The sequence below is a fragment of the Brienomyrus brachyistius genome, chromosome 6 (genome assembly GCF_023856365.1).
Source record: "Brienomyrus brachyistius isolate T26 chromosome 6, BBRACH_0.4, whole genome shotgun sequence".
In the NCBI taxonomy this organism is placed as follows: Eukaryota; Metazoa; Chordata; class Actinopteri; order Osteoglossiformes; family Mormyridae; genus Brienomyrus; species Brienomyrus brachyistius.
In genome coordinates, this window is record NC_064538.1 from 30,284,309 (window position 1) to 30,300,959 (window position 16,651).

Genomic DNA, 16,651 nt, shown 5'->3' on the forward strand with positions numbered 1-16,651 from the left:
AGGGATGGGCAATCCTATCCAGAAAGTCTGTTGTGTGTGCGAGTTTTCACTGAAGCGGCCCACTTAGATGACTAATTATAGGACTGACTGGCTGAAGGGTCCTCACACCTGGTTTTGAACAGCTGACATAAAAGTCATCCCAAAAACCTGCATACACACTGGCCCTTTGTGGATTGCCCACCCCTGAGCTATTGTGTAGTATGAATGTAAGCATAAACCAGCAAACTGGACAAAACAGAAGGGGAACAAAAGATACAACAGTCATCTTGTGTTTAATTTTTTCTCAGGGAGGATGATGTCAAAACATATCTTTGTTTTCTTGATACATTTGTCATATGGCTTAATGTATCGTATATATGTGATCACACAAAATACAAGCAACAAAGTCTGAATAGCCACTTTGGACAGAAAGATTTCATGGTGAATACAAGTGATGAACAAATATGTCCCCTTACGTTCACTTGATTTTCCTTCAGTATTTTCCACCATGAAATATCTGTTGACTTCAAACCATGAAATGATTCTATAAATGTTAAGGTATTGATAAGCACATATACTGTATACATGTGTATGCTCACTATACATGGTACATTAATTGATAAGGCACGGCAGCAAACGTGTACCCTCTTTTTATAAAATGAATGTGTGAATCTGAATCTCAACAGCTAGATGAATTAATTATTACCCCATCCTGCGTGGGTATCAAGGTATCTATCAAAGCTAATAACATATTTGAACAAGGCTAGGAATCACATTCCATTCAACACTGACACAACACAAGCCACATAGTCGATGGTTCTCCAGTCTAGTCGAACTCAACACACTGACACTTACTTGAAAGTCTCTACCGAAGCTTTTACCAGAGATGGTTCAGTGTTTCGGGGGATGTGTGTGGTTTGACAGAGTGCTGCGACTCTAGACATTCTCAAGTGTGCCTTTAAGCAGTCCTGGGAAGGGTGGAACCAGATGAATACAACCAGCCTGGCACTGGGGACAGTCCTTTCCAAGCTGGGTGTGTGTGTAGTATTTGCCACAATGCAGCTGGCTTCCTGTGCTACTCACCCAGGGCTTAACCAAATCAGAGGATAACACTCTACTGCAGCGTGTCTCCTTGGAGTGCATGGGTGAAACGGCACTAGTAACAATTCCGCACCAGAGTCAGGGAATTACATGCGGGCCAAGTATCCGAACTGTAGTGTTCATCATGCATTATGCGCACGCGGTGTCAGCCCCTGTGACGCATGTGATCGGTCCCAGCTGGACCAGCACTTAAAGGGGGTACAGATGCATTGAAGTTTGTTCCGTTTTCTAGCTGTAGAAGTCTCACCTGTGGCTTCACATGCTTGGCGAGTGCTAAGTTTCAACATTGACATTAGAAGTTCTTGCAGAAATCAATCCACTGTCCATTTATCAACGATTAAAATGTCAGGTGGGTTTAAAATCAGCAAATACCTTGCAGTAAATGCTACCGAAACAATATGGCATAGTGCAGTTTACAGTGTTCACAGTGTCTTCCTTATAATGTTGAATTGATTTATTTATTGATATAATGCTTTTGAATCATTCTGTACTTTGGGTTGGAATCGCTGTGCATGAGACAAGGCCATTGGTCTCCTTCTCTGTGCCCAACACTGGAACAGTGGGTGGCGCCATTTAGCCAGACTGTGAGAGTGTGATGGAGACCAAGACTGTGGCCGCCAGGAGGGTAATGCTGGCCAAAACCACATCGCATCCAGACCGGTATACCTTCCGCGAATTAAGGGGCTGCACCGATCTGTAATTGTACGCCAAAGGGTTGCCATCTTGAAACTTCAGCTTGGAGAACTCGCTGAGCTGAAAGAGAGCAATAAAAGACACAGGTGCAAACATGAGGTTGTGGCATCGAGCTGGCCGCTTCGCCGAGGGTTCCCCATCGCACGCTGTACCTGGCTCATACTGATTGGGATGGTGCTCTCAAAAACAGTCCAGACCACAGATTCCGCACAATTAGGGGTGGTCAGGGAACCCTGATAGCGGAAGTATTTGGTCAGGGTCTCTTGTGGTGGAATGATAGAGGTCAGCGTCATGTTGGGTATCGTTGCGTTAGCACCTGAAAACATAGCAGACGACAAAACAGATAAGAGAATGGAGGTGGAATCTAAGAAAGCTACTGCTCTTGCATCATGATGTCAAGCTTCACAAACACCAGGCAGAGAGCTGTTATGGAAGTGGGATGATCTGGAACAGACAACACACATAAAAAATGGCCCGGACAAGATAATTTGCTATAATTACTTACCTGCTTCAATGATATTTTTCAGGGCACTAGTTATCGGGTCATAGTTTCTGTTATTGTTGACTGACATCTGCAAGACACACACACCCCTTAAGAGTTATTCGTTAAAGAACGACCAAGCTCATGATCACAGTGTAGATAGTGAGCCAAAGGTGACACTACTGAGAGTGAATTTGTAACCTCATAGAAAAATCCCAGCACCGCCAGGCCAGTGGGGTCCTTCTGAGCTTCACTCAGGGTGGTATACTGCTTCTTAATGTGGACAATATGAAGCTGTGGGAGACACATTGAGCAAGAAGTGAGCAACCAGCAAACACTGCAAAATAAACCTCCAAAACGCAAGAAAATCACACTAAACGATACACAAAAAACGATACAATGGCTGGAAGATTGTGTTAAGTTATGTACCATGTCGTGGCTGTAAGCCCCCACCGTGGAGTCCTAAGTCATGGGTACTGTGGATCAGCTGATATGAGGATGGGCAGCTACAGTGTGCAGGTGAGAATGCTATGAACCCCCCTGCTGGTGAAAGGCGGTATTAAACACATCCCATACCTCCATGGGATACTGCTCGCCGTCCACAGTGTGTTCCGATCCAGGACTCCCATCCTTGCCCCAGTGCAAATGGAACTGCACTGCCCTGTAAAATGTCTTCAGTTTCCCACCACTGATCAAGGGCCCATGGGGGATGTTTACCTGCACTGAAAGCAAATTGAATATTTCTGAGTATTATCCTCTGAAATGTTTAATTCATAGTGGTGCAGTGGTTAGCACTGTTGCCGCACATCTCTGGGACCAGGGTCAAGTCTCCAACAGGCTTCCATGTGTGTGGAGTTTGCATGTTCTCCACGCGCCGTCGTGGGGTTTGCTCTGGGTACTCCAGTTTCCCCCCCACAGTCCAAAATCATGCTGAGGCTAACTGGAGTTCCCAATTTGCGTGTAGGTGTGCATGTGCGAGTGATTGACGTGTGAGTGTGCCCTGCGATGGGTTGGTGCCCCATCCTGGGTTATTCCATGCCTTGTGCCCGTAGCTTCCGGGATAGGCTGCGGACCCCCCACAACACTGAATAGAACAAGCAGTTTCAGATAATGGATGGATGGATGTTTAATTCATATTAATCTTTAATTTTGAGGATAGTATCTTTTCGGTATCTATTGTTAACAATAAAAACACATTTCCCAAATATTATGTCTGACTTTACTTAGTGGCGGGAGCAAGTTCTTCAACAGCTAAAATCCTTAGATCTGAGAATGAAAGAAAAATTACGGTATTATGTGGTCTTATCAAATAAGTAAACTGTTTATTACAAAGATGAGTAGACTGTTACCCAGCAGTTTGTTGGCTGTTACCATATGACATTATTCTCAGCAGATACTTTTATATATAACGTGATATTATACAAACAGTTCTTGCATTTTCATGTTTTTAGCCGGTGCACGGGGACTTACCAGATTTCCCATTATTTCTTATGTTCCACAAGTAGGAGCCCTGGTACTCTGTTAAGTGGATAGGGGTAAGGTCTTTGTCCAGTTCGGTCTTCCTTGTCACAATGTTGATGGGAGACTGAGACTGTCCATTACACTCAGAGTTACTCATGTTGGACCAGAACTCTGGGCCTGCAGGGATCAATGATGTGACCCATGGGAAAAGCATGATAAGTGGTGTCTCATGATACGTGTTTCTGTCCCAAATAAAAGTGCTGATGAAGGAAAACAAAATCCAAAGAGCGAGTCGACATTACGGAGCTCCTTTCTGATGATTTATATCAGTTCATGATGGAAGGAGGTCCCACCTGTGCAGTTGCTCGTGCAGGACATCTGTGAGTTGTAACACCAGGCTAAAAACAGAAACAGAGCAATTAGCCGAATGAAACCATTTGCAACAATGTCAGTCCCACTACGATGAAAATTTACATTCAGCTGTTTTAGAAAATAAAAGCCTGACACACATATCCATCCATCCATCCATTTTCCAAACCGCTTATCCTACTGGGTCGCGGGGGGTCCGGAGTCTATCCTGGAAGCAATGGGCACGAGGCAGGGAACAACCCAGGATGGGGGGCCAGCCCATCGCAGGGCACACTCACACACCATTCACTCACACATGCACTCCTGCGGGCAATTTAGTAACTCCAATTAGCCTCAGCATGTTTTTGGACTGTGGGGGGAAACCGGAGTACCCGGAGGAAACCCCACGACGACATGGGGAGAACATACAAACTCCACACACATGTGACCCAGGCGGAGACTCGAACCTGGGCCCCAGAGGTGTGAGGCAACAGTGCTAACCACTGCACCAACATGCCACCCCCTGACACACATATATTGGAATTAATTTTCCGACAGTATGCAATAGAGTGGTACCTGTCATGACCTGCGCGTCCAGTCCTCATGTGTGCTCCCCTGATTGTGCCCAGCTGTTTTCCATCGGCCTGATATGTTCAGTGTATTTAGTCCGCGTCTGAGTCCGTTTTCCCCAGATCCATCATTGATACTCTGTACCCTGTTTCCTCGTCTGCCATTAATTAAACCTTCGTGTCCTGAATCCTCGCCTGCCTACCTCGTCCTTCCCCGTTTCCTGCCTGCCTCCCTGTCTAATAATACCTTGGTTTGCGAGCATAATTCATTCTGGAAACGTTGCTAGTAATCCAAAGCACTCGTATATCTGTCATGACCTGCTCGTCGGCTCCTCATGTGTGCCACGCCCCCTGCTTACCCACGTGTTCTTTCCCGATCGTACCCAGCTGTGTCTGATTATTTTCAATCAGACCTGTGTATTTCAGTCCATGTCTTACCTGAGTCCTTTGTCTGTCATTAATGTTAGTGGCGTCCGATGTTTCCTTCTCCCCATCCTTTGATTAAACCCCCTAGTTTTGCCCCGTATTTGCCTGTCTGCCTGCTCATTCCACGCCTGCCCGCACGATCGCTGTTCGGTTCCACGCAGATCGTGACAATATCAAAGTGAATTTTCTCTTAAGATATAAAGGAAACTCAGATGATTCATTTCACAACCCAAAAAAATCATACAAAAATGATTAATACAAAATATAAAGTAAAAATACATAAAACAAATTAACCTGCACTTTACCTTTGAAAAGAATCATGGATGGTGTGAGGGAAACGAGAGAGAGAAAAGGAGGAATATTTTTTAGGACGACTTTCACTATAACTAACGGAATCACTGCTATCTGTTGGCTCGCTGGAATCTTTTTCTTTTTGTGCGACTTTAACAAGGAACCTATCCGATGACAGTTGCTTTTGACTCCTACCCAGTCCTAACTTTAACCATAAATTTGTGCTCATCTTGCAATACACTCGCAGACCAAGATACTCATAATGCAAGGTTTTACTGTAATGTTTAAATGCGTTTAAAGAGAGAATGACGAAAGGTGCAAAAAAAGACTGGCATTCTTGGATAAATGACCTGTATCACAGCAAACACATTTGTCATCTTTGGCAACTTTGAGGTTATGCTGATGTTTTTTAAAAGGACTTTAACAAAGCAACAAACTGTCACACCCTGCTCGTCCAATTTTCCCGTGTGCCACACCCCCTCGTTACCTTGTGTGGAATCTCTATGTTTACCAGCTGTTTCTCCTTGTTGTTGGCTCAAGCTATTGCCTTCCGGACAAGGGACATTTTAGAAGAGATGTCCCTGTTTGGGGACACGTACCTCGCAGAAGAGGTGCGTGAAAATGTGCGGCGGATATGGAGAGGGGTGGCGGAGTTCATGATGCGGCGGGTAACCATGGACATTTGACTACCCTATAGTCTGCTGAAAGAGCTTCCAGAGGTGCCTCAAACTCCGTCACAAGCTGTAGGAAGGAAGAAAAAGCGGAAAAGCCAAAGACGGGAGGACACGCCTCAGGTATTCCTAGGGGCTGTCTCGGTCTCCGCTGCCTGCCCTGCTGTATGTTGGGAGGAGCCCCTCCCAATCCTCAATCCGGCTGTGTTTGCGGCAGATGTCTCCGCTGCCACTTTGCACGAGCATGCGCCCCAAGCCGCTGACGCCTTCCAAGGTACGCGCTTGGCACGGAAGGGTGCCAGGGCGCTTGGTGATGCCAAATCGTGGGTCCCCAAGTTCCCTAAAAAGGCAGTACCCGCTGCCGAGGCACAAACCTCGGCCCCACCCGCCCTGGTTCTTGTGCCGGTGGTTCCTGCTCTGGAACCACCAGCTCCCGTCCCTGAGGAGGTTCCTGATCCCTCAGAATCTGCTTCGATCCTACTTCCCTGGCCTCAGTCCCTGTCCCCGAGGAGGTTCCGGACTATCGGACCACCGCTCCTCCCCCTTTGATGGAGGTAGGGAAGGAGCTCAAATGGGAGCCCTCAGGGATCACCCTGACTGCCCACTGAACCCTTCCGGCCAGGTCCCTGTCTCTCAGTCTCCTGGAGAGGAAGAGGACACCTGCACTGGGGTCGAGTTCCTTCTGCCCAGCCTCCTGGCTTGTCTTCAGTCCCCCTGGCTTCGGCTCGGCGGTCGCCTGCAGGTCCTCTGGCTCCTGCTCGGCAGTTGCCTGCAGTCCCCCTGCAGTGTCTCGTTGGGCGGCTGCGGTCCCGCCTCTGATGCCTTGCCGGTCACCTGCAGGTCCCCTAGCTCCGACTCGTCAGTCGCCTGTGCCTTCGCCTGCCACGGCTTCTCCTCTCTCCTCGCCTCCTCTGTCAGTCCCTCCACCTTCCTCCTCGCCCACTTCAACGTCCCCTCAAGTTCCTTCCTCACAGTCGCTGAGGGTCCCTCCTGCTCTGGCTTCGCGGTCACCAGTTGCCCCTGCGGCTCCTGCCATCCGCCTGCCAGGGTTCCCTCCGGCTCCCTGTTTCCCTCCACCCTTTGCTTCCTTGCCCACTGTGTTTGCTCCCCGTGTCTCTGTTCCACCTTTCTTCCCTCCTGGTCTCTTCTCCCTTCTCATCGGTGTGCCCCCTGCTGTTGTCCCTCCATTGTTCCCACCCTTGGTGTACCTCTTTGTGTCTATGTTTGTTCAGTTGTTATCTGGGTTCTTGTCTTGTTTGTCCTTTGTACAGTTGCTGTTGCCTGTGTGCCATTGATGGTCTTGCTTTTGTTTCCCCAGGTCCTGTGGTGTCCCCGGTTTTATCCTTCCGGTCCCTTAAGGCACGCCCGGAGTGCGCACCTTTGGGAGGGGGTTCTTTTACGCCCTGCTTGTCCAATCCTCCCATATGCCATGCCCCCTTGCTACCTGGTCATTAACGTTGTGTGAAGTCGTTTCATGGTTCTGAGTGTTTTCGACCTGAATAAATCCCACGTTACCCGACTCCACGGCTTATGTTCTGCTTCCCCGGTCCGTGCCCAGGGGACCATAACACCAACAAAGAAATTAACCAAAAAAAAAAAATACTGCCAAAACCTTTCAGAAGATAACTATTTACGATTCAAACAGATTTATAAAATCAGCTAATTATTTTGTTTCATATATCACAAGAACAATTTTTCCAATATTCTTACAGTTGCTCCTGACCATAAAAGTTTGTAATATACAGACATTGTCTTCTTATCATCCATTGTCACAAAAGATTTCAGGTTCGGCAGCTCCTTATCTGTCCGTAGTATCAGGTTATAATAATAAAGGATTAATCTCTTGCCTTATTGAAGTTTCTACCTCACGTGTTTTTAATATTGCACAATGGAGATGTATGTTTACACATGGCAAATATGTAGTACTATCACAGATATAAAATATTTATGAAAAATGCATATGCCACTGAGAATAGGCGAAGGCCTCCCCGTTACTAGAACCTGAGGGTTTCTGTTTGTAAAGGAAGTCCAAGGAATTGTGCCAAACAAACTAGTTTCTTTACTGCAGCCCTCTGACATTTCCTCTGACAGGCCATGATAATGGACACAGAAAATAAACACAGTGAGAAGACAGGGCAGGGCTCACCCTGGATGGGATGCCATACACACACTCATAGAGTACAGGCAATTCAGGCGCGACTTAGCCTTACCACGTGTCTTTAGGCTGTGGGAGAAAATCCAAGTACCTGGGAGAGACCTGCTCTACACAGGGAGAGCATGCAAACTGCACAGACACACATACACACACACACACACACTCACACAAACACAGACATAGATTTGTAATTATATCTTTGTGGGGACTCTCCATTCATTTCTATGGGGAAAACTCTAATCCCAACATGACAACCTTAACCCCTACCCAGCCCTAACCATAACCATAAGTAACCAAACAAAATACAAAATAATTCTGTGATTTTTAGTTTTTTGATTGCAATCAGGGATGGCATGATGATGCAGTGGTTAGCACTGTTGCCTCACACCTCTGGAACCCAGGTTTAAGTCCCCGCCTGGGTTACATGTATCGTGGGGTTTTCTCTGGGTACTCCAGTTTCCCTCCACAGTCCAAAAACATGCTGAGGCTAACTGGAGTTACTAAATTGCCCGTAGGAGTGCATGTGTGAGTGACTGGTGTGTGAGTGTGCCCTGCGATGGGCTGGCCCCCCATCCTGGGTTGTTCCCTGCCTCGTACCCATTGCTTCTGGGATAGGCTCCAGACCCCCCGCGACCCAGTAGGACAGGTGTTTTGGAAAACAGATGGATGATTGCAATCACAGATTTGTATGAAATTGAGGCTATCCAACATGGAAGGAGGCAATATGTTTAGTATATCCACCTTTGATGTGTCTCCTGAACTTTCTTGTTTCAGTACTTCAGTCTCCAGGTCCTGGAGCTCACAGGCCTTGTATAATGGGGTGGCAAGGCCAGACTAGGTTTTGCTAGTGGAAATGGGATAATGTTTTGGAAGGTCCACTTCAGTGTATTTTGCCGACTGGGGGGGGGGGGGCGGGGGGGGCATTATCCATTTTTCGTCTCACAGTCCACTTGGTAACATGTCACATTTGACTAGGACTGGGCAGCTCTAGTTTACGCAGTTAAGTGGTCCAGATTCGGTTTTCATTTTTGGTGAGGTGTGGCAACTGGGGTAGGCATGTATTTAGTCGGGGGGGGGGGGGGAGCATGGCCACCATTGGCCACCTATTAGATCTGTCCCTGTTGTGAACAACACTGGAACAAAAATCACATTGGAATACTTTAGAGTTTTGTGATTGCCTCCTTACAAATAAGTTCTATAGAGTAAATGTACCATGCATGAAATGTATGCTTTGACTTAGTGAACAACACATTTTAACAGTTTAACTAATTAACCACTAAAGTGTTTCAAATACTAATTAGTGACTGGGCCGATACCTGGCAGATGAAATTTAACGTCGATAAATGTAAGGTACTCCATCTAGGGAGCAGAAATATAAAGTACAGGTATTTCATGGGTGTCACTGAAATAAAGGTAGCTGATCATGAGAAAGACCTTGGTGTGTATGTTGATGCTTCCATGTCCCATTCTCGCCAGTGTGGGGAAGCAATAAAAAAGGCCAATAGGATGTTGGGGTATATCTCCAGGTGTGTGGAGTTTAAGTCAAGGGAGGTAATGCTAAGATTATACAATTCCTTGGTGAGACCTCACCTAGAATATTGTGTGCAGGTTTGGTCACCATATCTTAAAAAGGACATTGTGGCCTTAGAAAAGGTGCAGCGTAGGGCCACAAAAATGATTCCTGGTCATACGAGGAAAGGTTACTTGAGCTAAATCTGTTCAGTCTCAAGCAAAAGAGACTGAGGGGGGACATGATCCAGGTATATAAGATTCTAACAGGTTTGGATGCTGTTCAACCAAATAGTTACTTCAGCATTAGTTTAAATACACGAACTCGTGGCCATAGGTGGAAATTAGCGGGAGAACATTTCAAGCTGGATTTAAGGAAGCACTTCTTTACGCAGCGTGTAGTCAGAGTATGGAATAGCCTTCCTGATAATGTAGTGCAAGCTGAATCCTTGGGTTCCTTTAAATCAGAGCTAGATAAGAATTTAACGACTCTGAGCTATTAGTTTAGTTCTCCCCAAGCGAGCTTGATGGGCCGAATGGCCTCCTCTCGTTTGTATAGTTCTTATGTTCTAAAGGCAAAACTGTAGGAAACATTATTACCAAAACACATGTTCAAAAAACCAGAAATAAAACTATTCACATTTTAAATTGTGTGTTTATCTGAAATGGCGAAAATAAAATGCAAAGCCATTTCTGCAAGTTGCTTAGGTGAAATTCTCAGATTCCATTACCAAATCCAGTACAAGTGAAATCATCGCAGTCCAATGTTTACAATACAGTTACTTTTTTATATATTTATAACATGTGCTCCTTGGCAATATTATGAGTACCAAACACCACAGTACCAATACAGGCTGGAAATAAATACAATGGGCCATAACAGAATACTATAATACCAAAACAAAGTATCATGGTATAAAATAAATTACTGCTCAAACATACTAGGAACATATATGACATGTATATCATCGTGCCATAAATGTACCATGCACAAAATAGAAAAACAGTGAAAGTACAATCCAGTACAACCATACTAATATGATTATACCATGATAAGTTTTTATTAGGGACGTTAAAAATGTCCACGTTGCTACTTAACGTGTTTGTGTCATGATACGTAGGATAAAGTGCACATTCCTTATCTTTCATTATGAATCCGCGCGTTACTGAGGCCAATTTGCTGTGTATTGAGAGAGCAGAGTCGTAACCTACGAGAACTGTAGCCATGCATCAAATAACTGCATGAAACAGTGTTAGTCTTATATTAATTGATGAAATCTTTATTATTTTTAAATAAAGAAAACATATTGCATGAGTGCCCATTGAGATGTTGCCCCCCCCAATTATCAAACTCCTTCCGACGACTGTTCTGATGCCCCTTAAAATATTTGTTAAATCTCTTGTAGGATCTGAAAAAGTCGTTCTATTTTATTAAATAATAAAACTATACAATTTTACACAATTTTCTTTCTTATCACCACAAATCTACCTGAAATCAGAAGGTTATTTTGTATTTCAAAGGATGTAACATTTCTTATTTTTAACAGCTCAGTCGAGCCTATTTTAAAGTTGATCAAGCACCCACTAAAATTATTATTTCACCCATTCGTGAATTGGATGTCTGTTTTATACAGCTTGGGGTTCACTGTTAAATATTATTATTACAGTCGAACCTCGTTACTACGTACAAGACGGGATATCAAAAACATGTACGTTATAAGCATAGAACGTTGTAACCACTTAGTGCAAGATGGATGAAAGAACTCCATGTAAATGATAAAACTTTAATAGAACAGACGCTTAAATTGACTACAAAACAAACGAACACATTATTACTTGTTAAATAATTCGACAAAGCTCATTTGGATCCTTGAAATTTTCCTTAAATTACTCACGGTTACTTAGTGCCGGCCGGCGATAAATGGCAACGAAAATACACAACGGCTGGTCAAAATTGATTTTTAAAATAAACATTCGCATCCAAATTGGCATTTGGCCTGAGAATATTAATGAAAAATTGGTCAAATTAAATCATAAAATCCTTTACTTCCATTATTATTCTGAATTCACAATTACCAGATTGACCGGTATTTCACAAGGTTTAATAAACAAAGAATACGCACACAACACTTAAGCCATTACTACGCAGTCCAGTAACGGTGGGTCAAGGCAACTCATTTAACGCGGGAAGTTACAACGCAATAGACAAATGTGCATTGTCGGGCGAAGATCAGGTAGATACAGGTAGATGTAGCGACACAAGTTGTGGTGGGCGGGGAGAGCGCTGTACGTTGTAACGATGGTAGTAGTAATGATAGTTTTCGTATTTTCTCTAGAAATTTGGATGCTGTATCGAAGTTTATGCTGTAAGGGTGTACGCTGTAAACAATGGCTGCTATTGGAATAATACATAGGCTAAAAACGGGAATTAGAAACCTGTACGTTGAAAAGGTGAACACGTTGTATCCGGGGTACGTAGTAACGAGGTTGGACTGCATTACTATTATTATTATTAATAATAATAATAATAATAATATTAAGGGTGCAAAGAACATAGTTTTTGTTAGGATTATTATTATTATTGTTAATGTTGCTTCTGCCAGTACCGGCCTTAGCCGTTGTGGCGCCCTAGGCAAGCATCAATGCCGGCGCCCTGACCGAGGCAACGTGAAACTGGGTGGCAAGTCGGCGCCACTTATGCTGCCCGTAGGATTTACCGGCCCTGAATATTGTTGTTGTTGATCATACATGTAAGGAAAATTTCTTCATATGCAGGCTAAAGTTATTTGAGTGTACGAACTGGGAGTGAGTAACACGGCAGGAGTTAACGATGTACAGCCTATATATCAGGCTTACCGTATCATGCAGCTCTGTGCGACATCAAATAAAACTGAAGTACGCAGCCAAATTTGGGGCATTCACATAAATTTAACTGAGATCTTCACCATTTGCTACGAATGAATTTCTCTTTCGAAATTAATTTTCTCTTTCGGAAGATGGTAAGTTTTCTTCTTCCAGATAAATGTCGGTGACGAAAAGAAGAGTCCGGGGGCATCGAAACGTGAACAGAAGAGCCGGTTTAGTATATCTAAGCTGCGCGCGTAGAGATGGATCAATTATGCAAGTATTACGCTATTACCCATAAATTAAAGTAAAAATGCACTGGTGTCTTCCTCGGCGCATTTTAATACTGTGCGCATTACATCGGCAATATAGCAACGCGAGTGTGGCGCTACCTGGTCGTACAAAGTTAAGACAACAACTTCAAAGACCATTTGCGTAAACCGCTTTTAAATTCTTTATTATATAGGCCTATATACATAGCGTCACATTAAAGTCACCCAAAACTCACACGCGTAAAAGTGAAACTCGCGAGCGCAGGACGAAGAGCCGCGTGCGCGTTCATCATAATATCACCCTCTCTAATGTATTTTTCTCCTCCCGACGTCATGGTTGCGCTCGCGCGCAAAGCTCGTTTCCTAAGGCCTCTCTCTGCGCTCGAGGCTCAAGTACTTCTGGGGGGGATGAAGTATGGTTTATCTATGTTATAAGTATAATGTCACCGAATCGGTATAAAACAAGATACAGTCACAGAATGCAGCCATACACGTTATTGGGATGCTGAGGTAGGCATTAGCTTCGGTACCTCCATTAGGTACAGTAAAGTTATGTGTTACGAGTTTCCATAGACCATACATAATTTCTTCATCTCGCCATCCAACCACTTAGGATGAGTATTGCTAACATAGTTGTAGCATTTTGTATCGAAGCTTTCAGTAGCTATTTGAACGTTGTGGTTAGTTAAACGATTCTGTTGTACAGTACTTAAATCTGCAATGTAACGCCTCTTTGGGAATTGATTTACAAAACATATTTTCACATGGGGACACACTGAGTTGTCTCCATGGTGTTAGGTATCATTTTTATGATGTAAATGTTATGGCAATAATTTCAGATGATGTTAGTCTTCTTTGTACAACACATAAATGCCCACATCACCACATGATAACTGTGGGTCTTACAGCACTCCCAGTCAGCAATTCATTTCTCAACAGGTCTAACATATATACAAAAATACTAAGCACTTCGCTTTAAATTCCTCACAGAATGGAACTAATCACTAAAATATCACTGAGAAATACACGCTTGCCGTATCTAGTTGCCTAATAGACCCCATGCACACCAGACCCACGTCCCGATTCCCCTACTCCCAACTACTTTCGGTTTTTACAGCCTCCATCTGAGGGACTTCCATGGTGCCCAAGGAGGTTTTCCAGTCTCCCAATGTTTTAAGAACAAAGCTGAACTAAAGAGGCGAAACTGGGCTGCGAGCTCTCCAGCATCTGGCGTGACTCTCACCAGACTCTTTCAGACTCTCACGCAAGAAATCGATATTATTCCATCGTAAGCCTGTAATTACCTACATGAAAAGCGTGGGGTGCATGGTTTGCAAACCCTACAGACTATTTACAAGGTAATAAAGCTTTTACATACATGTAAATGTGTGTGCATATGCGTGCAGACGTGCCTCGAATTGAAAATTTCACGGCAGCTAGCCGGCCAAAGGTGTCAACCCAGCTATAATGCAGTATGGGATAGATGCATTACTGTCGGGAATATTGTTGGGAAACGTGAGATGAACGGCGGATAGAGGTGCCGCTGTTGTCCATCTTCTTCCGTGCACATGCCGTGAAGTTTGGGTGACAAACATTGCGCACCGTTCGCGCTGTGACACCCCTCAGGGCTGCAGCCGGACACACGGGCATTATTATTAGATGTTAATATCATTTTCCGTCCACCCATCTGATCTTCGTTTCCTACACGCTGAATATGCAGTAATATCGCGGGCTTGACGCGAAGACACCGCGGTGCCTCATCCAGGTAACGCAGTTCCCCTCTGAAAACGGTGCCCGTGTCTGACTAACGTGTTGAATGTCTGAACTACTTATAGAGAAACTGACCTCATCCCGACCCCCTTTCTGACTAAATAATGAGTACATAACCGCTAAGGTAAGGTAACGCTCTTATGTCATCATATTACGCTGGCACAACCTATTGCAATTCGCAAATGTCGTGAATATAAATGGATATCTAGATTAAAAAGCTTAGTTTGTAAAGCAACGCAGAATAATAAACAAAATACGTCTTACTTTCTATAAATGACACTTACCCGGGCTTAAATAAAATACATTTCTAATGATCGAATATCAGTATATGCATTTAATAACATTAATTGGTTTAACATCTTGGATGCGTTCCCTCTATATAGGCTATATATCATTTACAGGTATACATGTAGGTTATTCTATATATTGCAGAGCACATATCATTCCTCTATACATAAAAAATATTCTAATTACATCTGTAATAGTGCCAAACCGGTTAAACCGGTAGTATATGATCATTTAAATTTCCACTCACCTGCATCGGTACGGCTCTTTAAAAACGAGGCAAGCAAAAGTGAAAAAAAATGTGCCTTCATTATAGTGTGTCTTTCGGTGGCCGGAGTGGTATCACAAGGGGGTTTTGTGCGATCACATCCCGCGAAGGGTCTTATAGCCTATCTATCACAAAGATTCGGGACTGGAAAACAATAGCCCCTCCCATCTCTATTAAATACCTGCACTGAGAAAGCACATGATCAAATATGTCATTTTACATGGTTTCCTCTTAGGGCCATGCCTCTGAGAACTAGATCCAAGAATAATCACAGCAATGGTTTATAGAGTGATTTACAGAAGGGGCTTGATACACAGAGGAAGCCAGATCACTGGAAAAAGGTTAAAACACATGCATGCACTATAAATCAATAAAATGTTTTGTTACGCTCAGTAAGAGAACGGAATAGTTTTTTTTTAACCAAATCTGTAGATCGCAAAATCCCTTGCTACTTAACGGTTAACATGATACGGTGTTTACTGTCCAGCATACCTCCACCATGTGCCCCCTGGGATTTACTCCAGGCCCCCAGCCCCTCGACCACGACCGGGATATGCTGTTAGAAGATTAATGAACAGATAGACTGATACTGAAGTCCCTTGTTACTTAACAGTTACTTAACAAGATACGGTGATTACTGTCTAGCATAACTCCAACTTATAGGCTCCAGTGACCAGGATAAGCAGTTGAAAGATGAATGGATGGATAACGCCGAAATAACCGCTTTGAGTCCAGAGACATGTCTGCCCCCTAGAGGCAACGCGAGGTACATTAGCTTCCTATACTGTACATTCCGTGCTACTTTCTCTCGATGCTGAAAACCCGTTGTACTGATCTGTGAGGGTGCTTTGTGACAGAGGGAAAAAACGTTTTCTTAAGAAACGGTATCATGTTTAATCTTTTTTTTTTTTTAAAGCCCGATTGTTTGAACATTGAGAACCAGGAAACAAGTGCACAAGCTGTTTGACTCTTATCTGGATGCCCAACAGAAGTTCTTTTCAGGATATGCTGACCTTAGGGCAACCAAACAACGTTATATATTAAGCTTTTGAACTGAGAACATATATAGCTTGGCAGTTCTGCAACTTAATACTTTTGTACTACTAATTTCTAAAAACAGGCCGATTTGTTCAGAGGAGGAGCAATGGAGTCTCCCATGTTGTGATGAGGAACTACATGCATAGGTGCAGTTTGGGTCCCATGAAATTATATCATACTGGGCCCCCAGCCCAGACCAATCCAATTATGTTCCAGATTTATTAGGGCCCCAGTAGCTGTGGGGCTCTTGGAATCATTCTAGTGTCCCCCCTCCCTAAATGGGTACCAGAAGTCTTCTGGTGTTTGTACAAACATTAGCCACTAGCCATATTTTTACATACACAAACCCCATTCAGCCACTTCTGTATAATCAGTTATGGAAAGTGAAGATTATATAATGCATCCAGGCAACATCTGAAGTCATATTTCATGACAAAACCAGTTCCCTTGCCAGCTTCACACTTTCTTCTTGCTGCAGGGTAACTCTTGT

The 16,651-nt window shown here is 43.9% G+C and overlaps 1 protein-coding gene across 1 annotated transcript; it reads right to left on the reverse strand.

Moving 5' to 3' along the window:
* Positions 1 to 253: 253 nt before the first annotated feature.
* Positions 254 to 15,740, reverse strand: ca4a (carbonic anhydrase IV a). The gene is made up of 9 exons (XM_049017433.1): positions 15,616 to 15,740; positions 15,106 to 15,309; positions 4,069 to 4,113; positions 3,725 to 3,892; positions 2,831 to 2,976; positions 2,456 to 2,548; positions 2,279 to 2,345; positions 1,926 to 2,089; positions 254 to 1,833 (listed from the first exon to the last, which is right to left on the reverse strand). The coding sequence occupies exons 2-9, from the start codon at positions 15,164 to 15,166 to the stop codon at positions 1,654 to 1,656; spliced, it is 924 nt and encodes a 307-aa protein (XP_048873390.1). The 5' UTR covers positions 15,167 to 15,309; positions 15,616 to 15,740; the 3' UTR covers positions 254 to 1,653.
* Positions 15,741 to 16,651: the final 911 nt, after the last annotated feature.